This window comes from Crotalus tigris, unplaced genomic scaffold, assembly GCF_016545835.1.
Source record: "Crotalus tigris isolate CLP2741 ecotype Arizona unplaced genomic scaffold, ASM1654583v1 scf7180000017716.2861928, whole genome shotgun sequence".
Taxonomy (NCBI): Eukaryota; Metazoa; Chordata; class Lepidosauria; order Squamata; family Viperidae; genus Crotalus; species Crotalus tigris.
The window spans coordinates 888,999-915,384 of NW_024096587.1; the positions used below are offsets into that span (position 1 = coordinate 888,999).

The 26,386-nt window shown below is 42.3% G+C and overlaps 3 protein-coding genes and 1 non-coding gene across 4 annotated transcripts in view; 2 read left to right on the plus strand and 2 right to left on the minus strand.

The window, feature by feature from the left end:
- Window positions 1–70: 70 nt before the first annotated feature.
- Window positions 71–8,245, minus strand: VAMP1 (vesicle associated membrane protein 1). Its single transcript, XM_039338707.1, has 5 exons — window positions 8,089–8,245; window positions 5,890–6,022; window positions 5,437–5,595; window positions 4,663–4,714; window positions 71–4,348 (listed from the first exon to the last, which is right to left on the minus strand). Coding segments are annotated over exons 1-5 (363 nt in total). The 5' UTR covers window positions 8,091–8,245; the 3' UTR covers window positions 71–4,331.
- Window positions 8,246–17,605: 9,360 nt separating this feature from the next.
- MRPL51 (mitochondrial ribosomal protein L51) lies at window positions 17,606–19,345 on the minus strand. Its single transcript, XM_039338652.1, has 3 exons — window positions 19,151–19,345; window positions 18,546–18,653; window positions 17,606–18,137 (listed from the first exon to the last, which is right to left on the minus strand). The coding sequence occupies exons 1-3, from the start codon at window positions 19,239–19,241 to the stop codon at window positions 17,941–17,943; spliced, it is 396 nt and encodes a 131-aa protein (XP_039194586.1). The 5' UTR covers window positions 19,242–19,345; the 3' UTR covers window positions 17,606–17,940.
- A 1,064-nt stretch (window positions 19,346–20,409) lies between these two features.
- NCAPD2 (non-SMC condensin I complex subunit D2) overlaps window positions 20,410–26,386 on the plus strand; it is a 42,248-nt gene continuing 36,271 nt past the window's right edge. Inside the window, exons 1-9 of the mRNA XM_039338708.1 lie at window positions 20,410–20,943; window positions 21,940–22,015; window positions 22,450–22,508; window positions 22,948–23,129; window positions 23,748–23,881; window positions 24,387–24,514; window positions 24,659–24,782; window positions 24,857–25,004; window positions 26,187–26,384. Coding sequence (XP_039194642.1) covers window positions 20,799–20,943; window positions 21,940–22,015; window positions 22,450–22,508; window positions 22,948–23,129; window positions 23,748–23,881; window positions 24,387–24,514; window positions 24,659–24,782; window positions 24,857–25,004; window positions 26,187–26,384 — 1,194 coding nt within the window. The 5' untranslated portion in view covers window positions 20,410–20,798. The remainder of the gene's footprint in view (window positions 20,944–21,939; window positions 22,016–22,449; window positions 22,509–22,947; window positions 23,130–23,747; window positions 23,882–24,386; window positions 24,515–24,658; window positions 24,783–24,856; window positions 25,005–26,186; window positions 26,385–26,386) is intronic.
- On the plus strand, window positions 22,556–22,871 carry LOC120306133. Its single transcript, XR_005556179.1, has one exon. It is a non-coding gene; the product is annotated as a small nucleolar RNA U85 (small nucleolar RNA).

Genomic DNA, 26,386 nt, shown 5'->3' on the forward strand with positions numbered 1-26,386 from the left:
ATAGGAATTGTCCAGGCTGTCTCTGCCCTGCTGAGCCCGCCAAAAGTCCCATTCTGCAAACGGTGCTGCACTAGTTGAGTAGTCCTCGACTTGCAACTGGTTGAGTAGTCCTCGAGTTACGACCGGTTGGGGGTCGTGGATTAAAAAGGTTGAGAACCACTGGCTTAACTAGATAAAATGATTGTAGCTATCATATTATAAGAATCCCCTTTTGGGCAAATATTTTTTGCAAAAAAAAAAAAGTTTTGGTTTTGGTCTGCATTTTTAGCATTAGGGATAACAAATTAAAAATGTATTTTCTGAAAATGAAAGAGAAAACATCTTATGATTTTGACTGGAAAGTATAACTATGACCGAAACCCAGAGTACCAGTGCCATTCTATAATCATTCAGGTTTAATTTAAGTTACTTTTGTTGTGTAGCCTCTTTTGGAGATCTCTTTTAAAAAGTTTATTATTGCTATTTGTTCTTCTTTTTGGAATCCTCTCCATATCTGTAAGTTAAATCAGTGGTTCTCACCCTGTGATCCACAGACACCTGGGGGGCTGTGATTTTGTCACAACTTGAAGAAATGTTATGATTTAAATCTTGAATTAAGTCTTGGTGGTCCGTGGTCATGGTCCATGGCCCCAAAAGGTATGTAGAGTTCGAAGTGAAGAAAAGGTTGAGAACCATGTCTCAACCACGCAATGGCACGTCTCTTAGCACTTTTGTATACATTGTATACGTGTACACATACACTGTCAGCAAGTTATAGCTTCCCATTCCATGTGCTACGGTTAATTTTTTCCATCTGTAGCAAATACAATACTCTCTCTGCATTTAAATCAGCCATGATGGAGGGTAGAGAAAATATCTCTGGCACGCAACAGGTGAAGTAACATAAAGGGAATGGGACTTCAGGCAATGACTGAAAGTTGATACCCTAAGTACACCAGAATAATCCTAATCCCATGTGCCATATTAACAGTGCAAGACAGACAAGTATTGCTCTAATTTCAGTATGCTGTAGTCTATATACTTGTGTTGATAGCAGCTGGGCAGGACCTTAATGCACCATTTCTATATCATCTACACATAACCAAAGCAGTGCCATTTGAGAATTGTGTTTCTTTTGATCTTACACTGACTTGAAGAGAAATAATAGAAAAGTAGACTATGAATATGGGAGAACTTCTGTTACTTCTAGTTTCTCTTGTATGCATAAACTGGGCACAAGTTGTTGTCAAACAGCACAAGGCCTATTGTGACAACATTGTGCTGCCCTTTCATCACCACTTTCTTATGCAGGGTCAGCAAATTCAGGAATTCCTTTTATAGATGTGGAACCATCATACAATTCTTTTGCACAGTAGCTTTATATTTAAACAGAAGGATTTGAACAAATTCTCATGCGCTCTCAACCACTGTATCCAAGAGGTTAGTTGTATACCGTTTATTTCCACACTGGAACTAATTAGGAATATTACACTGTTAGCATTTTGTTCTCTTTGACATTTGTTTATTCTGCTTGTAACAGTTATTTTGCTAAATTTGTTTATGCAAAAGAAATAGAAAATGCATTATGCCAGTACAGTATAATGGGGGATAAACAGGAGAGGCAGATTAGGCAAAACCAAAAAAAAAAAAAAGAAGGGATATTTTTAAGCCCTAGTCAAAGGCTGCCCTTGCTCTGGATTCTTCCAAAGGTCTTGCCTGCTGATAACTGCAGCCGATTTTGTAAAACTTCTACAAGGCCATATCAAGTCCAAATTAAGCACAAATGCTGCTCATCTACTCGATATTCAGTGCAACATCCCATTGTGCAATTGTACATATCAACTACTGAGCCATAATTCAGCCTGTTTTATGCAGCAACGAACAAGAATCCACATGGGTGAAGATCAAGGTTGCCAGCTTTTCTGCATCTATCTGTCTAGATGCCATGTTGGCCCCTTGTGATCTATCTCATATCAGATTATACATGTTCAGACAATACTGTTTTAGTACTCTTATTTCAGTCTACGTTCTTCTGCTTTACTACCTGCATGTAGAATCCTGTTTCCTCCAGTACTCAGACAGATGAACCCCACTCATTTTAGTGGGTCAAGAAGTATTTGTTAGCGGAGGTTATTAAGAGTACATGAGCTGGTAGTTACATATGCCAGAAGAATATTATGGCTGCATTCCTCACAAGAACAAACCACACATGTGTGAGAAAGCGGCTGAAGTCCTGTGCATAGAGAAAGTAGTCCCTTGGTTTAGGCAAAGAGGGCCTAGGGAAATAGGTGTACTTTTTGCCCATGCATAAAGGTGGAGAAGGGGGGAGATAGAAAGAGAAGAGGCATAACATACAACACCTATGAAAACAGACAAGAAAAGCAGAAGAAAGCAGCCTACTGGCCTTCTCTCAAAATAATACGGCAGCAGATTAAACCAAGATTTTGTCCAGAAGAAATCAAGAAGGGGCTGTACACCTTCTGTGCTTCCTCTCATACTGACAGCAGCATCACAACTTGCGCCCTGGCTCCTCTTCAGGTGTTGCACTTCCATCAACACAATCCCACCGAAATAGGAAGAGAATTGTCCAAAGAAGTTGGGAACTCCATTCCTGTTCTCCTCCATCATTCCCCCCAAAGGGGAAACAAGATGGGGATTCGCAAACAGATGGACTCTGCAAATGAAATGCTGGTGCATGGCAGTGAACATGCAAAAAATCAGCACCTCTGCAGCATGCTATGGTGAGAGTAGGGTTACTCCTAGCACAGCCAGAACGAATGTTTAGGAGCCAGATAAAATTGGTCTGAGGTTAAAGTAAATTAAGCCCAGTGGCCACCAGCTGATAAGTCCTGTCAGAGCATTACAGCTTCTGAGCCCCTTCAACAATATTCTCTGGTCAACCACTGACACTACAATGCCTCTTAACAAGCTAAGCCTCATAGTTTTATCAGTCCTTATATTGGAATCAGGAAAACTATCATTCTTCAGCATGTTTAAACACATGTTCATCACTCTCTGAACTCCTTCCACCCTGGAGTCCTACACCTTATTCAACAAGGGATAAATGAGCATGGGTTCACCTATACATGTCACTATATATTCTGACAACTATCACCAAGGGATGACCTGAAAGTAAACGTGGTGAGAAACAGCACATCAAAACAAATATTCAGGCATTATTCCAGAATCCTTGGCATTCTGTACCGCTGTTTCCAAGTCATGAAACCAGAAAGGGTCCTCGTTTTATAGCACATTGCTTTTAAAAGGAAACACTTCTAAATATACTGCAGAGGTTTCCAGGACATAGCTCCTAACTTACTATTCACCAAGGGGCAAACAGTTTGGGACCTTCCAATTCAGTCGGACCCTCCCTTATTTATTAATTCAGTCAAATAAGCCACCCAGCCTTTAAAAGCAAGGGGGACAGGACTTCAAGCAGTACACTAGAATAATACTAATCCTATATGCTATATTATCCATCTCAGCTCTAATTCTGGCAGTACTTGGCAGTAAAAGCATACCGTATATGCCGGCGTACAAGGCTACCCGGCGTATAAGACGACCCCCGCCTTTGTCACCGAGCCGCATTCCTGGAACGTCGTCTTATACGCCGGAAACTACCAGTATTTCCGGTGTATAAGACGACTCAGCGTATAAGACGATCCCCGTCTTTGGCGCCGATTTTAACGCTTGCGGAAGTTGCCTTATACGCCGGCATATACAGTACTTGTTCTTGGAGCCAAGGTTAATGAACAAACCAGTTGGATTCTACCAAGAGATGAAACAGTAAAGGATGGCTGACAGTCATCATAAGATCAGAGTTTTGCTCACCAGCAGCATCAACTGGAGTTTATATTAGAGGGAAAACTCGATCAATTTTGGTTGCATGGCACAATACCAGAATCATCTCATCAGTATCACTACTATAATGAGACCCAGCTTTTCCTCTCTCTCTTCTGGTGAAGTTTTCAATAATACTGTTTGTGCCCAAAGGAAATGCTTTCCTATAGACTCACAGGAGAAGACATCTCAGAAGACTCAAAGGACATCTCAGACTGCAAGTGACACCCCAGGTGTAATCAACAGACTCCTTCAATCCTCCACAATTCCTCCCCTTAGGCTCAGTGCCACTCTCCAAAAACGAGCTGGTCCACTCAGAGGCTGCAGCAGCTGTGAAGGAGGTCAACTCAAATCTGGTAACAGTGCATTACACTCTTGAATGGAAGCAAACAAAACTAACAGAAAATTGATGGCAAAGCCAGAAAGGAAAGAGAAAGAAGAATTGGGTCTGGAAAGGGAAATGGGGTAAGAAGGCTGTAGACTGGGTGGGGAAAGGGGGAAGGGACACATTCTCAGGTAAAAAAGTAAACTAGGAACAGAAGCAACAGAAGGAAGAGAAAGGAGAAAACAAGAGGGCATGTTATACCCAGCATCCCACATTTAACAAACATGGTTGAGCATCAGGAGAAGGAACCCCCCCCCACCCTCTCTAACTGCCTCTCATGCAACAAGTGATAAATCTCATCATCTCGAAAGACAGAACTGTTACTGATCTGTTGGCCTTCAACAGTGCTGAGAGACAAAAGCAGTACCATTTCCCATGCCAGGGGCAAGCAAACATTGTTGTTTAGCCAATGTTTGTGACTCACAAACTCAGCTACTCTGATTCCCCTTAGTACTTACGTGCAATTGCAATGACCACAATGGCACAGATCACTCCCAGCATGATCATCATCTAAAGAGAAGAATTACAATGAGCCCATAGAGAAGCCCCACACAACATCTCCTTTGGTAAAGTCAGGGTCTCCCACAAAGATGGACAATGGACCATTTGAAACTGTTTATTCCAAGTCTATATTCATGTTCATTGATCCAACTACCCCAGTACTCATTATTTTGTCTGGCATTAATTTCCAGATTCCCAGCTATACTTTCCCAGACATGCCAGCATTTTCCTGGAAACATTTCAAATTGCACCTAGAACTTTAAGGATGCAAAATGTTGGCTCTATTTCTGATCTGTGGATCTCTGTCCCCTGTTCAGGAAATGCACTATGGTTTTATTATAACAAAGTATGATTGCCTCAGGAACAATTTTATAAAAGACTGGAAACCCTGAATAGATTTTTGGCTGAACTGGATAACAGTGAATTGGGGATATAGGGATTTATTAAAAAGGCTTGCTTATGGGAAGAAGGGAACCATGATATGTAATTTGGGGGATAGGTAGAAATGGTAATTACTACGTAAGTGCTGAAAAGAAGATCAAAAGTTGCTTCTTTGGATACTTTTTTCTTTGTGATCTTTCACTTTTCTTTTATTCCTTTATATTTTTTCTAAATGTCCTTGTTTCCATATTTTTAATCTTATGTAACGTTTTCTTGCAATAAACGTATTTTTAAAAAGTAGGATTGCCTCAGCAGCTATACACTCAATAAGCTGCCCACTTCTGACTCACCTTACAATTCTTCCACCAGTATTTCCTCTTGAGCGCTGCTGCGCTACTTTCAAATACTTGGGCACCAGCTTGGAGGGCATCTGCTCGTTCGTCTAATTCTGAGAGTTTCTGATCTCGCTCCAAAACTTTATCCACATTCACACGCATAATATCCACCACCTGAAGAGAAAGAGTAATTAGCTTCCTAGCAAGAGAGAAAGCAGAACAATCAGATTGTGAATAATTCAAATAGCTATTTTATTACTCATGTCTATAACACAAGAATCTTCTCAGAGTGTCAGTTTACACCTGGTCCAAACTAGCTAAGGTTCAATGGCATTCAAGAGAAGTCAGACCTAGCTGTCTTGTGTCTACACATAGATTCCAGACTAATTCCCCACTTGACTCCTCCCCCTGGCTTGGCAGTCTCTCAGCGACAGCGGAGGACTACAAAGAACCATTTTAGTCACTTACTTCTTCCACCTGTGCTTGAGTCTGCTGCAGGCGCCAATTACTGGTCAAATTTGGAGGTGCACCAGGCCCCCCCCCAGCATTTTCACCTCCTTCCTGTCCTGTCCCTGGAGCAGCTTGCTGTGCTGGATCAGACCTGTGGAGGCAGGTCAAGTATGAGAGATGATGCAGATGTCTATGTCCAATACGCAGCCAGAAATCAGCACATTAATATATACAACCGTAATTTAGCTGCAGACTTATTATCAACACGTATGAAACCCAAGCACTATAACATGGAAATGACAGAAATATATTTGAATTTTCCGAAGAACTGGGCCACTCAGATTCTTGAACTGTTCATCTTTAAAGTAAAAGCATCATAAGAGGAAGTGGAGGACTTAGATCTAACATAAATAAGCATGTTCTTGTATAATAATAGAACTATCTTACATTGTTGTACTGTTTATTAGTTGTTAATCCAGAGGCTTTAGAAGCAGTGGCTTTCTAGTAGTGAAAAATACTAGAGAATGTAAAAGAGAATGGATTCAGTACCTATTAAACCAAAGGAAGCCACTGTATTTCAGATGTAGTCTCTCTCTCTCTCTTTCTCCCAAGAGCAACTGTTTATTTAATTTATATGCCACCCATCTCACTACCAAAGCAGTTTAGGTATTACAATTCAAAAGTACTGTTAGGAGATGTGCTGGAGTTTTGCTCTGACTCATCTGAGCTCTTGAGGATAGGAAGAATTGAAACAGAATCCACAACAAGTATTGTAGGTCAAATTGAATGGAAATCCAGTGTATAGCAAGTGAAGGTTCAATGGCACGGTTGTGACATCTCATTTTAGCTGCTAAATTCAGGTTATGGCAGTGTCTTCTCACCAAGAGGATGCAAGTAAGATGACACAGCCATGTTTCAGGAAGTCACTCAACTCTTCCCTTACCTAGTAACATTTTTTTTAGAAAGATGAAGGGAAAAAAGGATTGTTTAACTCCCTCATCTTCTATAGGACACTATTATTTGAATCAGGCACTGATTATGAAGTGTAATGAATTCATAGAATGTACTACTTGAATAATGTTAACAGATACATTTAGAACCTGAGTAGATAAATGAAGCCTGCAAGCATAAAAGAACTGCTGTGTCACGAGACAAAAACATTTACCAAAAAGTAACATTGCTAGATATTTTGCCTTTACCGCAGCAACAGGAATAGGTCAAAGAAACCATCAAATAAATCAGTTCAGAGAAACAAGGAGGCATTTTCCAACTTAGCAATGGGGGTAGTGATGCAAACTCATGAAGGTTACAGACTAATAGCCAAGCTGGCAAAAAAATGCCATCAGAAGCTTTAGGCAAGGTTTCTGTAAGCAATCTTGCCATTATCCCATAGATGAAGGATGAGGAGACTGAAGAAATGCAATTATGGAAAAGGCAGGAGTCCCCAAGAAAGAGAACAAAACTTAAGACTTTCTGTTATACTGTCCAAGCAAAGAAATATCTGCAGTCATTTGAACGCAAGCGCCTTGCGCATACAACAGTATTTGCTTCTCTTTTCGGTGATGAATCCTCCATCATCATCAAACTGCTTTTTCAGCAGTTATTATTAAAGGGCCAACTTTAATACCTCTGAAATAAACTAGCTATCTTATTACCCGGGTTCACACATGCACCTCCAACAGAAACCCACATCAAGTAGAGTTTGCCACCTTGATCATACAAAACTCTTGCTGCGTTTTTATCTCTTTATACAGAGTCAATCGCCTGTGCTATAATAAATGTAAACTTTTTCGTCCCGGCTTGTACTCAAAGCTAAAAATGGCATTTTCGAAGGTGCCTTTTAGAGTTTTGTGAAAATGCCCCTCTCCTCCATTGCCACCTATATTGCCGCTCAAGACACCGCTGGAGCCTTCGGCCACCGGATAGCTCTCGTCTGAAACTATTCAAGGGCCGGGGGCAGGAATCGCAACTAGGGGACGGGGAGAAAGATGGGAGATGGCGAAGCACCCGCTGCAACAACGAAAACTGCAGAGCCATCAGATGGGATGAGGCATCCGTCCCTGCTCCACCTCACTTCGGCACCGGACAACCGAAAGAGAGAAGGGGGGGCGATGCTGCAATGCGCAACTCGGCAAGCGCCGCAACCGTGCAGGAAAACCGGCCGCGCATTACAGGAAGGCAAGCAACGACGAGAGCGTCCGTCCCGTTGTTACTCACATGACCGGCCTCGGCTCTAGGAGCCCTTATCTTCCTTTCAGGAGGAAATGCACGAAGCAGCTCAAGGGTCGATGGCCGGCCGGTGGGAACGACCACGCGAGAGGGTCCCCACCAAACGCTATCGAAAATTACTGCAGCAGGAACCTCGCCCCCGCTCCCGGGTTTTATACAAGGGGAGGGGCGGCCCTTTCGGCCCCGCCTCGTCACGCAGCGAGCCAATGAAGAGCGCGTTCCTATCACACACGCCCCCGATTGTTGCCGGCAAAACTCCGCGAGCGAATCAGCGTTTCCTGCCTTGCTCTTCTTTAGCACGAAGTCCTCAGCGGAGGCTGCAGCTCGATAGCGAATCGACGTTGGCCAAATTTGCACAGTCCTCTCTTCCAAAGCTCTCCGGGATCCTGGGACTGCAATTCGGAACACGCGTGCGAGAATCCCAATAACTTCCGTCAGCAGTTTGCTGCTGTATATGATTGTGCGCGGTTCCAAACTTTTGTTTCTTTTAGATTGTCTTCTGTGGGTGGAAGAAAGAACGGCCAACTGAACTGAAGCTATGACTGGGACTAGCATGTTATTTACAATGGTTGCAGTGTCCCGGGGTCATTTGCAACCTTCCCACCTGGCTTCTGACAAATAAAGTCAGTGGGAGAAGCAGGATTCCCTTAACAATATTGCAATTCACTTAACAACTGCAATGATTCACTTTTTGCCGTGTTTTGACAATGGCAAAAAAGGTCACAAAATCTGACACTTCAGTAGGAAACTAAAAAAAATTATGAAGTATGTATTTTTGGAAATGAAGAGGCTTATCTTATTTATGTTACTAATCCTTTTAGCCAGAATTGATAGCTCCATGGTGCTGAGGAAAATATAGTAGCAGCAGATTCCACAAAGTATCAGCTAAATTGCTAAGATACAGATGCTTTATAAGGCATCTGATCTATTCTCTTTCAAATTAAGGTTCCAAACTGAAAGAGGAGCAGTAAGTTCCCTCACTTTCTAATAGTTACATAAACTTATTCAGGATTAACTGAACTTGTTGAACCAATTTTCTGGGGCCACAAGTCACATTATACAAATATAACCAGTATGTTGCCAAAAGTGATGAAGTAAAAACACCCGGAGCAGGATGGAAGCCAACATACATTTGACTATATTATTTAGAGATTCTTTGGAAGCAGTTCAAAAATTGCAACTGACTGAAAACAGAGCTTAATTCCAAAGGCTATTTTTATTACTTTTAAAACCATTTTTATTTTGGGACTGGAATCCTTGTTGTTGTTGTTAATTGCGAAGTCGTGTCCGACCCATCGCGACCCCATGGACAATGTTCCTCCAGGTCTTCCTGTCCTCTACCATCTTCTGGAGTCCATTTAAATTCACACCTACTGCTTCAGTGACTCCATCCAGCCATCTCATTCTCTGTCGTCCCCTTCTTCTATTGCCCTCAATCTTTCCCAGCATTAGGCTCTTCTCCAGTGAATCCTTCCTTCTCATTAGGTGGCCAAAGTACTTGAGTTTCAACTTCAGGATCTGGCCTTCTAAAGAGCAGTCGGGGTTGATCTCTTCTAGGACTGACCGGTTTGAACGCCTTGCAGTCCAAGGGACTCGCAGGAGTCTTCTCCAGCACCATAGTTCAAAGGCCTCAATTCTTTTGCGCTCAGCCTTTCTTATGGTCCAACTTTCACAGCCATACATTGCAACTGGGAAAACCATGGCCTGGACTATACGCACTTTTGTTGGCAGGGTGATGTCTCTGCTTTTTAGAATGCTGTCTAGATTTGCCATAGCTTTCCTCCCCAGGAGCAAGCGTCTTTTAATTTCTTGGCTGCAGTCCCCATCTGAGGTGATCTTGGAGCCCAGAAAAATAAAATCTGTCACTACCTCCATTTCTTCCCCATCTATTTGCCAGGAATTGAGAGGGCCGGATGCCATGATTTTGGTTTTCTTAATGTTGAGTTTCAAGCCAACTTTTGCACTCTCCTTCTTCACCCGCATCAAGAGGCTCTTTAGTTCCTCTTCACTTTCTGCCATTAGAGTGGTATCATCTGCATATCTTAGGTTGTTGATATTTCTCCCGGCAATCTTAATTCCAACTTTTGATTCATCTAGCCCTGCCTTTCTCATGATGTGCTCTGCATATAAGTTAAATAGGCAGGGCGACAGTATACAGCCTTGCCGGACTCCTTTTCCAATTTTGAACCAATCAGTGGTTCCGTGTTCGGTTCTCACTGTTGCTTCTTGATCCACATATAGGTTTCTCAAGAGACAAATGAGATGGTCTGGTACTCCCATCTCTTTAAGGACTTGCCACAATTTGTTGTGATCCACACAATCAAAGGCTTTTGCATAGTCAATGAAGCAGAAGTAGATGTTTTTCTGGAACTCCCTAGCTTTCTCCATGATCCAGCGTATGTTGGCAATTTGATCTCTAGTTCCTCTGCCTCTTCGAAATCCTGCCTGTACTTCTGGTAGTTCTCGATCCACATACTGCTGGAGTCTAGCTTGTAGGATTTTAAGCATAACTTTACTAGCATGTGAAATGAGTGCAATGGTGCGATAGTTTGAACATTCTTTGGCATTGCCTTTCTTTGGAATTGGAATGTAAACTGACCTTTTCCAATCCTGTGGCCACTGTTGAGTTTTCCAAATTTGCTGGCAAATTGAGTGTAGCACTTTTACTGCATCGTCTTTTAAGATTTTGAATAGCTCAGCTGGAATACTGTCACCTCCACTAGCTTTGTTGTTGCTCAGATTTTCTAAGGCCCATTTCACTTCACATTCTAGGATGTCTGGTTCGAGGTCAGTGACCATCTCATTGTGGTTATCTGGGATGTTAAGCTCATTCTTGTATAGTTCTTCTGTGTAGTTTTGCCATCTCTTCTTAATCTCTTCTGCCTCTGTTAGGTCTCTGCCATTTTGGTCCTTTATCATGCCCATCTTTGCATGAAACGTTCCCTTCATATCTCCAATTTTCTTGAAGAGATCTCTGGTCCTCCCTATTCTGTTGTTTTCTTCTATTTCTTTGCACTGTTCATTTAAGAAGGCATTCTTATCTCTTCTAGCTACTCTCTGGAATTCTGCATTCAATTGGGTGTATCTTTCTCTTTCTCCTTTGCCTTTTGCTTCCCTTCTTTCCTCAGCTATTTGCAAAGCTTCCTCAGACAGCCATTTTGCTTTCTTGCATTTCTTTTTCTTTGGGATGGTTTTAGTTGCTACCTCTTGTACAATGTTGCGAACTTCCATCCATAGTTCTTCAGGCACTCTGTCTATCAGATCTAATTCCTTAAATCTATTTGTCACCTCTACTGTATATTCATCAGGAATATGATTTAGTTCATACCTGAGTGGCCTAGTGCTTTTCCCTACTTTTTTCAATTTAAGCCTAAATTTTGCAACGAGAAGCTCATGATCTGAGCCACAGTCAGCTCCTGGTCTTGTTTTTACTGACTGTATAGAGCTTCTCCATCTTTGGCTGCAGAGCACATAGTCAATCTGATTTCTATGTTGACCGTCTGGTGATGTCCATGTGTAGAGCCGTCTCTTGGGTTGTTGGAAAAGAGTGTTTGTTATGACCATCGTATTCTCTTGACAAAATTCTATTAGCCTGTGCCCTGCTTCATTTTGTACTCCAAGGCCAAACTTGCCTGTTATTCCGGTTATCTTTTGGCTTCCTACCTTAGCATTCCAATCCCCCATGATGATAAGGACATCATTTTTTGGTGTTAATTCTATAAGGTGCTGTAGGGCTTCATAGAACCGGTCAATTTCATCCTCTTCAGCACCAGTGGTTGGGGCATAGATTTGGACTACTGTGATATTGAATGGTTTGCCTTGGATTCGAATAGAGATCATTCTGTCATTTTGAGGATTGTATCCCAGTATTGCTTTTCCTATTCTTTTATTGACTATGAAGGCTACTCCATTTCTTCTGAGGGATTCTTGCCCACAGTAGTATACCTGATGGTCATCTGAGTTAAATTCACCCATTCCTGTCCATTTTAGTTCGCTGATTCCTAAGATGTCGATGTTCAGTCTTGTCATCTCTTTTTTGACTACGTCTAGCTTGCCTTGATTCATGGATCTTACATTCCAGGTTCCTATGGAGAAAAAATCTTTACAGCATCGGACTTTCCTTTCACCACCAGATATATCCACAGCTGAGCGTCCTTTCGGCTTTGGCCCAGTCGCTTCATTCTTTCTGGCGCTACTAGTACTAGCCCTCTGCTCTTCCCCAGTAGCATATTGGACACCTTCCGACCTGAGGGGCTCATCTTCCAGCGTCATATCTTTTTTCCTTTTAGTACTGTCCATGGGGTTTTCATGGCAAAGATACTGGAGTGGTTTGCCATTTCCTTCTCCAGTGGATCACATTTCGTCAGAACTCTCTGCTATAACCTGTCCGTCTTGGGTGGCCCTGCACGGCATAGCTTATAGCTTCATTGAGTTACGCAAGCCCCTTCGCCACGACAAGGCAGTAATCCATAAAGGGGCGAAATCCTTAGAGAACTCATATTTTCACATAATCCATACATCTAACCTTTCAACAAAAAAAAAAATTCAGAATACCACCTCCTTTAATTGATGGATACAAGGGGGAAACCCTACTTTTCCACCAAGAGGGTCTTGTAGCCCTCTTTTGAGATTAAAGACCACTTATTTGTTATTTGATCCCAAACACAGAAATTCCATAAATCAAATATTTCACAAATGATATTATTGGTAGAGTATATGTTCATCTTCACAGCCAACACAATATAATCAATCCCAAAACTAATACAATATTTACCCAGGCTCTAACTACACTTGAAATTATACATTAATTACAAGGACCCTGTTTGTCTTAATATATTACAATGAAATAAAATAAATTATAGAAACCTCACTATTTAATACTAACCACTGTGAGGATGTTAATAAAGTTGTATTGAGCAATTATGCTTAGGCAAATCAAAGCAGATCTGCATTCTTGGTGAAACGTAAATTCTAAATAAAACATGTTTCTTTTTTTAGAAAAAAAGTAATATTTATTTAAGATGTGTTATATCTGAATATATTATAAACACAAAATGCTATGTTAAGCTATAAAACCAGTCATGGTATATACTAATTCAGCTAATAAAGGGTAGGCCCATCAGTTTCAGATGCATTCCTAGACCAGGGCTTTTCAACTTGTGGTACACGTACCATCTGGCAGATGGTATACGACGGTCCTAGAAAAGTGGTAGCGGGGCGGAGAGGAATGAGCAAGCCTAACGGAGATACAGCTGGAGCTGCAGGGCTGTCGGGGCTCAACAGAGGCCCCAGGATCAGCACCAGGCTCCAGCTGATCGGCACTTCAGGAAGCTGGAGGTGTGCTGAAAAGGAGGACAGGGGAGAGAGGATATAAAAGGAGGTTTTGGCAGGAAAGGGCCGAGGAGCTGCCCCTGCCCTGCCTCCTGGGTGCGCGAAGAGGAGCTGGCAAATGCCCAGCATCCATGCTGACCATCTCTGCTGACCACTGAGGAAGAAAAAAGGTAAGAGAAGCACTTTACTTTCCCCCAGGACGGCAGTGCTCGCACACTCACCGTCTTCTCCGTGCATCCCCAGAGGACGTGGCAGAGACAGCGGGGGGGTACCTCGCTGGCTCCAGGGCTGCCTTGTGAACCTAAGGCTGAGCACGTTCCGGCTTTGATGGCCCCCACCAGTAGATCAGCGCCACGCCCACTCGCTGACCTACCCTCGCAGCCACCAGGCTTCCCTTTCACCAGGACCGCCCATGCCTATGTGGGATAGCTGGCAATCTCTCCCCCTCCCGTCATCCCTTCCTGAGCAAGGAAGGAAAGAGGAGGGAGGGAGGGAGGAAGGAAGGAAGGAGAGGCAACTTGATTGGAAGTGCCCCAGTTCAAAGGAGAAAGCAATTTTCTGTGTTTTGTTGCCAACTTTGTTGGCAATCCAAGTTAACATTGGTATTCTTGAATTGTGAGCTCTTAGAATTGTATCCCCTCCTTGTGTGTTGCTAACAGCCATTTCCAGTGGGGAAAACAGGACAAAGCAGGGGGGGGGGAATATTTCCCTTTGTTATATTTCCAGTCTGAATTAGACCAAGGCAGGGTCCCTACAGAAGAGCCCTTTTAAGGATTATGTATTAATAGAAAAGCAACTAAGCTACCTCTGATCCTAAACGCTAAAACTGTTGCACATAAAAAGCAACTATCACAGCCACAATTTTGACATTTTGCTGTACTGTTGTCTGTGGACGCCCCCACTAAATGCAAGCACGGGATAAACTGAGCCTGGTTTGTTCTCAATCTTTTAAGTGGCCACAAACTACTGGCAAAAGTGGCATTTGATCACAAGGCAAGGAAGCATCGAGAAATGTTTCCCCTTTTACATTTGAGCACCTAAGAAGGGACAGGAAAGGGAAAGAGGAAAAACAACGAAAAAGAAGGAAAGGGGAAGAGAGCAAGGAAGGAAAAAGAAGGAAAGGGGAAGGAAGAAGGAAGAAATGAGAATGAAGAGGGAAAGGAAAAAAAAGAAAAGGAAAAAGGAAGGAAGGAAGGAGGGAGGGAGGGAGGGAGGGAGGGAGGGAAGGAGACTCTGAGGGAAGTCCTGCTTTAGCATTTGGCCACCAGCAGCCCTGCTGCCCTTTCGCCATCCCCTTGCCCACTCCTCTTGGCCTATCCTGGTGTTCCCATCCTATTGCGGATGCGTTGGTTACAAAGCTGGGTCTCCTTGCATGGAGAGGGAGTAGGCCTCCCTCTGACCCATGCACTTTGCCCTCCTGCACCCACCATAAGCAACCTGGCCAAGGAGAGGGCACATCAGCAGCCTCGAGGAGGTAAGTGCAGCTGGGCACCCCTTCAAGGAAGTGGGGCTGGGCTAGGTTGGGCTGCAGGGTCCTGGTGCCCCGGGAGCTTGAGGGCCAGCCTGGGCACTTGCCCTCTACTGTTCAGGGCTCTGGGCAGCCCGCACCACCGTCTGGGAGTCCCCCGCACAGCTCAAGAGGGACATTGAGGCTTCTCCAGTGGACCATGCCCTGGTGCCCACCCCCTCCACCGGAGATCCCTGGATCCCCCCACAACCCCACCTGCCCCCCCAGGTGCCCCCCGAATTGAATGATGTTGAACTGGTCATGCCCTCCAGCCATTGACTTTGCTTGTCAAAAGGTTGCAAAAGGGGATCACATGACCCTGGGACACTGTGACCGTCATAAGTATGAATCAGTTGCCAAGCATCCAAAGGTATATCGTGACCCTGGGGATGCTGCAATAGTCATAAGTGTGAAAAATGGTCATAAGTCACAGTTTTCAGTGTTGCTGTAACTTTGAACAATCATTAAGCGACTGTTGTAAAGTCGAGAACTATCTGTACTTTATCACTTTTTTCCTGTTGGGGGGGGAGGGGTCATCAAGTTTTTGAAACCTTGCTAGGCGACTGGTGGTACTTGAATATTGCTGTATTCTAAAAGTGGTACAATTGGTGAAAAAGGTTGAAAAGCCCTGCAATAGACAATACAGCCAAAAGTAGTGTGAATATACCACATTAAAATAATGAGAAATAATACTTTGCCACTAGAAATTCTGAGGCTTTTACTGTTTTTCATACCAGTCAACTGTATTCTTTTGGGAAGAAGTTCAGTTTGAGGGTATATTAAATCTGCGGAAATCACTGAGATTCTTCACAGGCAAAATACCCCTCTGAATCTTAGTCATAGAGTAATTCCAGCATGGCTATTTTGAGGCTGTCCAAAGTCTTCTGGGTGTATGTGCTAAAAAGACTCAGTCATTTAAAAAAATACAGTCCTAATTACAGAACATTAGCCAATCCCCAAGCTAGGCACTAGATCAGTGGTTCTCAACCTGTGGGTCGGGACCCCATTTGGGGTCGAACGACCATTTCACGGGGGTCGCCAAACCACGCTGTCCGCCATTTTTTCCCTTTTCCCTAGCTGTCCTACTCCCTCTTATTGGTGGCCACACCCACTTGGGGGTCAGCACAACATGGGGAACTGTATTATGGGGTCACGGCATTAGAGAGGTTGAGAACCACTGCACTAGATGATTTAAACAAACTCTTTGGACTATATATATTTATATTTTTTTTCCATTTTCATTTGAAACAGAGTTTATTTATGTTAAGGACAAAACCTTCTTAGGGGTGGAACCAGACATAATGTGCTGTTTTTGATGAAATACAAGTTGCCTCTCTGGTTTTAGAACATTCACTTCAATATTTCTATTCTGTGTTTAAACTATACATGCATCAGTTGTTTTATGCTATCTCCAAAACTATTATTTTTACAACACTGAAAGTTCATAATGTGGGATTGGCCAATCTTAAGAGTCACAGACCTCACATTTACTTGTAACATATTTTTGTAAATATTTTTGGGAGGGACTGAAGACCATAGGAAATATAGTTAATAGTATGTTGTCACTATAGTGAGTAAAGGCCAACCAGGGAATCCTATTTTGGGGAACTGGGTAAGTTTTAAAGAAGAATTTGAGTGCCTTAAATCTACCAGAAATATGAGATACCCACATTGACTCTTTTATTTTTTCAAATCCCATTTGACCACTCTTGCTTCTCCTAATCATTCTAGTTAGCTCCTTGGAAGAATTTTCCATTGCCATCTCTCATTCACTTTGAGTCTCTTTCTATTTTTTTTTCTCCTTGGAAAATTAAGCATCCAAACAAGTTTAAGACCTACATACCATCTGCCATTTTAATTTTTAGCACACTTAGCATCTCATAACTGAGGCAATGAAAATCTTTTTAAATAAAAAGCAGAAGAGATCATGTGAAAAATATATACAAGGTATTTACTTATATCATGTTGAGGGCCATTTGTATTTCAGTTTGACTGAAATACTCACAAAACTGGAAGTCAGCCTCATAAGAAGAAACAAATACTATGCTAAAACAGCTAAGAATATGGGTTGTGGCCCTACATAAACCTGTAGGGAAAAAATAAATGGTTAGATACAATGAGGAGGCAATACAATATAAAAAGACAAAATTTATTATTTGCAATTATACTTTGACCAGGTTGGCAAATAACTATATAATGTATCCCATCCTGAAGTGTACATGAAATCAAAATTGCTTGAATGATACTTCTAAGGCAGTGATGGCGAACCTTTCAGAGACCGAGTAACCAAACTGCAACCCAAAATCCATTTATTTATCGCCAGGTGCCAGGTGGGCGTGGCCCACTGGATGGGCATGGCTGTAGTGGTCATGGCAGATTGGATGGGTGTGGCCAAGGTGGGCGCGATCACCTCAATGTTGCTCATGGGGAGGGATGCCTGTGGGAGCCAGGCAGGGTTGGGGGAGATCCAGGGGGTCTTTGGCAGGTGAGGCGGTGGGCAGGAAGCTCATCCTGCGGGGTGAGGCAAGGCAGGGCAGGGGTGCCATTGTCACAGGGCAAGGTGAGGCGAGGGCCGGGGAGGCTGCTGCCTGACACTATTGGCCCCTGCACACAGAGGCCAGCAAGCGCATTGGTGCTGGGATGCATCCAGCCATGTGGGACCTCGGCGAGTTAGCGGGCAGTTGGTTGAAGGGGGACGGTCGCCATCTCCGGGGCATGGCGCGCGTGCCCACAGAGAGGGCTCTGAGTGCCACCTCTGGCACACGTGCCATAGGTTCGCCACCACTGTTCTAAGGAATGAGATATCAGAACACTGAAGTATTTCAATTAATGAAGTGAAAGAAAAGCAACTGGAAATAGAAAATAATTCATAAGATGGAAAGCAATAACAAGGATGATATTTGGATGATTCACACAATCATCAGTTTCTGCACATTAGAGGCACTAATATCTTCCAGTAATGCACAATGTTTGGGGATAAATGTTGCTACGGAGAACTTCTTTTAGCGATGCAGTCTATAGCGATTATATCGCTTGTACAAGAATTTAATCCTCTTATTCAGATTATGGTAATCGTCAACAAACATTCGATCACCCACCATTTTCTTTCTGCGAATACATCTCTGCAGCTCATTCCCTTTCCATCCACGTAGCCATATAGGCCCCGCAATCAGGCTTTTGGGGTGGGCTTTGAAATCCCCTAAGAAGAAAAACACAATAGATACATTTTGGAATTCTACCACTTCGATTTTCAAAAGGTTTATTCAGTAATTTTTTTTAATCACAGATTACCACCAACTTCAATTGCAACAGGCATTCCCTTCCTAAATAAAGTAGAATGTTAAGCAAATAAACATTCCCTTCAATTTTCTTATCAAAAGCAATCACATGAGTTTTTCTCAGATTAGGAACTTCCATGACAATTTCCTTCTTTCAAAATGGGGGGGGGGAAGAGAAAAAAAGAAAGATCACGTTAAACATCTGCTAGAATCACTACAAAAGTTTGCAGGAGCTTGAGGGATGGTAGACTCCGTGTATTTCTCCGATACATGTTGTTATTGGAAGACATGTTGCTGGTAGGGATAATCTACTGTAAACTAATATTTACCCAGAATTCCAATATTATCATAGACACCAAAGAGTGCTCGTTTCTCATTCCATCTGTCAACCACTTTTGGAGGAGGAGGTTCTTTCACCAGAAATGAGTTAGGAATTCCTGATTTAAACAAACAAACAAAAAAGAATAAAATAGTCAATGTCGCTGTAAAAGATTGCTTTTGAAAATCTTATTATGACAAGTCAACAATTGGAGCTTTTATGCAGCATATTTACAGATCAACCTTTATATAAAGCAGTGTTTCTCAACCTTGACAATTTTAAGGCATGTGGACTTCAACTCCCAGAATTCCACAGCCAGCAATGCTGGCTGTGGAATTCTGGGAGTTGAAGTCCACATGCCTTAAAATTGTCAAGGTTGAGAAACACTGACATAAAGTTAAATCCTGGCTGGAAATCCCATACACACACTCACAAAAGCTCCCCCCTTCTCGTTGCATATGAAGAAAGCGAAGGCGCTATAATTGATTAATGCTCGGGGTATAAAATAAAAGGGGCCAAAATTTATCGCGCCGGTGGAAACGCCAAGGCAGGGTTCACGTCGACACTTGCCCATACGACAGCCCCAGGTCCTTCTTTTCCGGCCTGCCCACCCACCTGTACTGAACAGCCGACGAGCGGTAGAGACGAGAAGGCTGCCCGTCCATAACCGCGGCGGGGCCGTCATCAGCCTCCACGCCGCCTCCATTGAGCTTCTGCCTCACGCCGACTCTTGCGCTGGAGAGGGCAGCGCAAGCCCCGCAAGGCAGCCGCCTCAGAAGCTTCCCAGAAGACACCGCGCCTCGCAGGTTTCGATTCGTTGCGGGGCGGCGGAGAGGAAGGGGAAAGGTCGCAACCACAGAGATAAAAATAATGAAAAGTAGATGTGTCAATCAAGATTTCAAGGCAAAAATGTCTGTCTTGCATTCTTGAACACTATTTTATTAAATATCATTATAGCCAGTTCCTTTTAACTGTTCTGTTTAATTCTTTTTTATTCGTCCTCTCTTTTCTTTCTTCCCCCAATAGCAGTTAGTTTCTCAGAATTTTGCTCCACGGACGGGCTGATTTTTAAACTTGGGAACTTTTCAGACTGCTCTTCGTGACAGTTGAAATGTACGCGTCTTAAAGCCACCAAATTTCAAAAATACTGAACTAAATTTTCCATGTGAAACAAGATTCTTCACTGTTCTAATTAAAGAGATTATCCGGTTCAAGCTGAAATAATTCATTATTTCATCCAAGGCAGACATTGAGCCCTGCCTGCAGAGAACAATGGAGAAAAATAAGGAGTTGTGTAATTATGTTTGTTTACGTAGAAGGAAAAGTTTATCTACCATAGAAGTTACCATGGTACAAAGTTTACTTTTGAAATGTATATAGATATTTCAACCATTCAAATGCAACTGACCACTCCGTGCACTGAAAACACAAATACTTTCCCAGAAATTGCGGAGTTGTACTGTATTAGTCGAAATACTTAGCAAGCTTATCGTGAACTATTCTGATTTCCTACGTCGACATAAATTTTCCCTCGAAATAAATAACATTGTTTTTATTGCGAGTATAGAATCCCCTAAACCCCGCTGAAGATGTTACCTAGCCTGGTAACGAGATGTTCAGATACCAAGCCACGTTCGGAGAACGAACCCTCGCCCTCATCCTACACCCAAGCCACAGGTATTCGCCACTATTGCAAACGTTGTTTCTATTTGCGAGCATTTAAAAGTATTTCAGAAGCTGTTTTGTGGGTTACAAAACACATGAAGCATTGAAATAAAGACGATACCTTGATTTTATTTTTTAAGATGGGAGCCCCACTTTGCACCCAAAGAAATAAAAAATAGAACCATACAGCACTGTAAGACACTCAGTCTTCAACACAAATGTAACTCTATTTTTCATAACTCTTCGCCTTCCGAAGCGCGCCTGTCCTTGCGGATTCGATTGCAAGACAACGATCGTTCTTTAAAGCGATTGGCTGCCGAGCTTTCAAAGAACAATCTGATTGGGCGAGTAGACATTATTCGAACTCTTGGCGCCTCATTTTTCCTTCCCCTATTGTCTGCAAGTGCGCATGAGAGGTGCAGGCCAAGTTTGATTTTTCCCTCGGTTCTGTCGTCGAGCCGGCTTCGCGAGAGGTCAGGCCTGTCGGTCCTGCGTTCCAAAATCTACGATGCTCGGAATTCTGCCTGGCGCCGAGTTTCGGAGTGCGGGCGTTTGAGGCTCGGTTGAGCCTCCCATTAGGCTGCGGATCGGCGGGATTATGGCTGACCCGACTTCGCTTTCGCCTCCCGCTTGGGAGTTCCATTTGCCTCTGTCCCCAACCGATTTGCTTCGCAGCGCGGGGTCCCTGCAGTACACGGTGCAGGAAGTGCTGCCCCTCAGAGAGCTCCCGAGACAGCTGGCAGGTTGGTGGGAGAAGCGGGAAGGGGAAATAGTCTCCTGGAGACTCGTGTTTGTGTGCAAGTCGAAGTACCGCGAAATGGGAAGGAGGAAGGCGAGTAATTAATGTGAGTCGTGCCTTTCCATCAAAGCAGCGACAGAGGCAGCACTGACTAACAATCATTTCTTAGAGACGGTGCTGTCAAGTATCCCGAAGTAAACAGGAATCGGATAGGTTGGATAATTCAGGATAAGACCGATCGTCTGTCTTCAACCAATACCAGCTATTTAGATGGTGGTGCATTTACTGATTATATAATAAACAGCACACTTTTAGGATGTAATTTTTTTTACCCTTTTTTACTCTGGTTATGTAGTGCATTTGTATTCTGCACCAAAATACATAGGATTTAAGCATAGACAAAACAGATCTACATTAGCTTCAGCAAGGTATACATTCCAGAAAATTGGAAAGACCAAAATCTAGTTAAGTTCCTTAAAAATAAGCTAATGTTTAAGCTAAAATGTGTTAGCATTGTAGCAAGGTTCACATACTGTATTACATTATCAAAAACAAGCAAATCACACGATGAAGCAGGCTTTTTTGAGTTGTTATGATTTATGGTTTATTTTTCTTTTAATGTAACTACATATCCTGCAGCAGTGTATAAAATGATTAAGGAGCAGTTCTAGTAAGTTTTTTTAAGTGAGAATTAGGCATAAATGATCTCGATTAATAAAATCATGGTTCACTAACTGCATCTTGATGTACAAGAGATTCTGAACTAAAGAATTTTGAGTACCAAAAATTTAATGAGTTTGTGGTTCTGCACATACAATCCATTCCATACTTTTTCACTTGACAGCTTTATTTAAAGAATTATCATGTTTGTTGTTGTATCCATTACAATTATGATATCCTTGCTTAAACCATCTAGAAATCTGCAAAAATAGGGTCAAAGCTATCTTCTGCCAGTTGATCTGGAGCTAGCATTTTTCACACATGGACTTTCTTTCTGCAGTATTTCGGACAGCATTCCAGACACAAGAAGCACTTGCTATCCTGCAGCATTTTGATACTCTTTTCAGTATTCTACAGTGAGTCTGCATGTTACTATTGGTATTGTTGGAGGGAGCTTTGGTCTGAGGATTGAGAGTACATCATAAGAAGCCATGTTCATATGTGGTAACAGCATTGAAAGAAGTGAACGTGTAAAGAACAGAAAATGACAGGGGAGTTCTTTCTGTCCTAATTATTCATTTTGCTAAAGAAGCCATTTAATATCCTGTACCCACTTTGCTAAATGGCAAAGAGAGGGGGTTGAGACTGAAAAGAATTATGTATGATATAAATGATTTGTCACTGAGCTTTGGACATCTTAGATGTATTATGGGAAAATTCTGAAATGTTCCCAGAAGTTCTGTTTCCAAAATTAACACGAGCTGAATGTACAATGGCAACTTTAAATAAATGGGAATACATGGAACTTTTTAAAAGTAATGTGTTTTGGCTTAACATTCATGTTTTGCAGCCACTTCAGGACTGTAGATACTGCAATGAAGGAAGATGCCTTAGAACTGATGATGGAAGGTAAATATGGTCTAATAATAGCATAGGAAATACAAGTTCTTACTGCAGCTAAATGATGATAACAAGGCAAATGTGACCTCATCAGCAGGTTGCTCCCTCAGCCTGTTCCTTGCATAATGGTCTGTAATCTTGGTGGTCAATGCAGAGCAATGTGTGTTCACTGTAAGGGCAGACCTACAGGACATCCCATTCCTTCTGTCTTCCATCTTTTTGGAATGAGATCCATCATTTGCATAGTATTGCAAGAGGTGGCCAGGGGGTGGATACAGGATAAATCTAGTGTGCCTGGGTAATGGGTTGCTGGTTGCTCCAGACGTACGCTGATAGGATACCATGAGCACAATCTTTGGTAATCTGAAAGCTGTCCTGAATTCACATTTAGAACAAATATCTGTTGAGACCGTGTCTGAAGATGATACTTTCCCACTTCTCCTTTTAGTTGTGACTAGTCAATCCAGTGCCCTGACAACCATCCTGAATGATTCGGATCTGACATCGTCCCTTCGGGTTCTCCATCTTAATGCTCTAAAGATGAATTGTTATATACTGGTACGGCTAGTGGAGGCATTTGAAATGGAATCTGGCAAGACCAATCTAGTGGGATTGGATTCCAAGGGGAAGGTAGTGGCTTTTATCTGTTTGCTAGATGTTTACTTCTGGGCAGCTTTTTCCCCTTTAAACCTGTTACCCTGAAATCTGATTAATTTCAGTTTTACTGGTTGTCTTCTTGAGTGACTCCAGCAATGCCAGTTAGAGGATATGTTATGTATCCATATTGAAGTTTATATGATCTTTTAAAATATAATTTTGTACTCATAGAGTAAAAGATAATCAGAAGCTTCTATTTTTTTATTATTTTTTATTTCTGCACTTTTTTCTTTGCTCCCTCTACTCTTTATTAGTGTGTATTAGTTTTTATGTCCTTAGTAAATCTTTTAATAAACATTTTGAAAACCTATATTAAATTGTGCGAGTGGAGCTGTCAAATATCCCATTCTTATTTTTGCTATCCCAAACACATTGGCAGCTCAACTCTCAGACCTTGAATCGGCTCTGCCTTATAGGAAGAATCTACAGGCAATCAATTGAGAATATGTAAATGTTTAAGATAAGCAAATCTGGATACATCCAGAATTGAAATCAACAGAAGCAACTAACGTAATTTCTGAACATGACCTTTACATACATAGCTTTCGTGCATGTCTTTTCTTAAATTGATGTTCTGGATTTGTTTTACAGAGCAAGAAAAACCAGACTAAAGGCCTTGCTTGGGAGGAAGAAAGGCAGTCAATTATACAACTGTTCACACAATTACTTCAGTTGAATCTTCATCTGCTGTGGAATCGCTTGGTAGTGGAAGAAGAATTTGTAAGGTATAGAAATGAAAAAGGTTGAATGGAAAGCTGTTTTAGACAAAACTTCACTGGGCTGGAGGAAAGTGAAGGGTCAGTCAGATGGGAAAAGAAGAAAGTGATATGATTCATGTGAGCCAAGAAGAAAACATAGTTTGTTTTTTAAACGCTAAGTACATCTTGATAGGATTGTAAAAGGTAAAGGAGTCCCTGAAGGTTTTACTCTTGTTAGTCATAGCCAATTTTAGGGGGCAGTGCTTATCCCCATTTCTAGGCCATTGAGCAGCGCTGTCCAAAGACATACCTGTTTGTCTACTTGCATTTACATGCTTTCGGACTGCTAGGTTGTCAAGGGCTGTGGCGAATGACAGGAGCTCACTGCCATACTGTGATAGGACAGCAAAGCCCAGATCTTCTCTGGCGTCTTTTAAGCCACTGAATTATTGCACCTCTCTGATAAGACATACTTGAAGTAATGCACTGCAATATCCTCCTACTCTAACTCTTATTTTGACTTTCTTTTCAGTTTGGTAACTGGCTGTTTCTATCGTATCCTGGAAAATCCTAGCATTAGCTACCAGAGGCATCAACCTACAAGAGACGCAGTGATTCATCTCCTGGGTGTTGCTCTATCTCGATATGACCATATGCTTAGTAAGTCTGTTGCTTTCTTTTACTCTGGAGCAGGCCAAATACTGAAATAGGTCTAATTTCCAAGCCATAAATGGTTAATCTAAGCCATCCTAATTTATACTGTTACTGAAGAAGGTCTTCTCTTACCACAGTTCTCTTTGATAGGTGCCACTCTGAAAGTCACACAGATGCTTCAGCACTTTGAACATTTAGCTTCAGTATTTGTGGAGGCTGTAACTGTGTGGATCAAGGAATATGGTATGAAGAGTATCGTGGGGGAGATATTAAGGTAAGAGAGGCTTCTGTCTGTCTTTCTTATAATTCTCAGCAGCATGAATCACTGACTTCTGATTCATTGTTCAGGGAAATTGGACAGAAATGCCCTCAAGAACTGGCTCGAGATGCTTCTGGGATGAAGGGCTATGCTGCCTTCCTGACAGAACTCACTGAACGAACACCAGCTATTGTTCTGGCCAACATGAGTGTCCTGTTGCATCACCTGGATGGGGAGGTTGTTTCACAGAGACTATATTTTCCATATAGAAAGTACTGTATATGAGAATGAAATAAATAGCTTCCTATTTTCATTGGCTGGAGATCTTGAAAAAAAAACCTTAATGAACTTAATGCTGAACCTGGTGCTTTCCTTCTTAAGCAAACTGAATCCCCCATTTTTTTATTTTTTATTTTGTTAATGCAAGCTTTTATATCTAATTTTGTCTCTGCTGTGGGCTCTGTTGTATCTTAATAGGTTCAGAACCATCACTTGTCCTCTCTTCCAAGTTGAATAAACCCTCGGACTTCTGTTTTTTCCCTCGTAATCCTGCTTGAATTCCTCAGGTGGATACTTCTACCTGATATTTTGTGGGGGGGAAAGCCTGAAAATTTCAATGATATATTTATTTGCTTGCAAGTCTCTTGCTTGCAGTGTTGAACTCTAGAATAGTGGTTGTCAACCTTTTTAATGCTGCGACCCCCCCCCCAACCGGTCGTAAGTCGAGGACTACTCAACCGGTCGTAAGTCGAGGACTACTCAACTGGTGCAGCACTGTTTGCAGAATGGGACTTTTGGCGGGCTCAACAGGGCAGAGACAGCCTGGACAATTCCTATTGGCTTTTGAAAGCCAATAGAATTAGACTCTATTCAAGAGAGTCTATTCTATTGGCTTTCAAAAGTCAATAGAATAAAGGAGTAGCACAGCTAAGGAAAAGGGGGGAAAAATGGCGGACTGCGTTGTTTGGTGACCCCTGTGAAATGGTCGTTCGACCCCAAATGGGGTCCCAACCCACAGGTTGAGAACCACTGCTCTAGAACCTTTTTTTGAATAAATATAACTTAAATCAAGATACCAGTCTATTGAACTGATGCTGCATGTGGAATCACAGTGGTACTAAAGAGGGCAAGGCCCAGAAAGGTTTTACTCAGCAATTGTTGCAAGTATATATTTGGCTCACCAAAAACTCAGCAAATTTTCACTTTTCGTCGCCTTTTCTCATTTAGCAATTCACTATCAGTAAGTCCAGTCTAGCAGAAAGCTATTGTTGTAAAGAGCGTTTGGCCTGAGATTCTTGCATAGATGAATCAATTAAATTTGTTTCAAATTTAAAGCTTTGGGGTTTTTGCTTTCTGGGCATATCACATTTTGGGTTACAAGTTTTAGATGTCATTCTGAACCATGTTCTAATTCGGCAGAGTTATGGAATGCGTAATGCCATTTTGGCTGCTATGGCAGAGATGCTGTTACAAGTGCTGAATGGGGAGCAACTGGAAGAATCTGCCAGAAATACAAGGGATCAGTTCTTGGATACTCTGCAGGCGCACACATGTGATATCAATAGCTTTGTGCGCAGTCGTGTGCTTCAGCTCTTTACCCGAATTGTGCAACAGAAAGT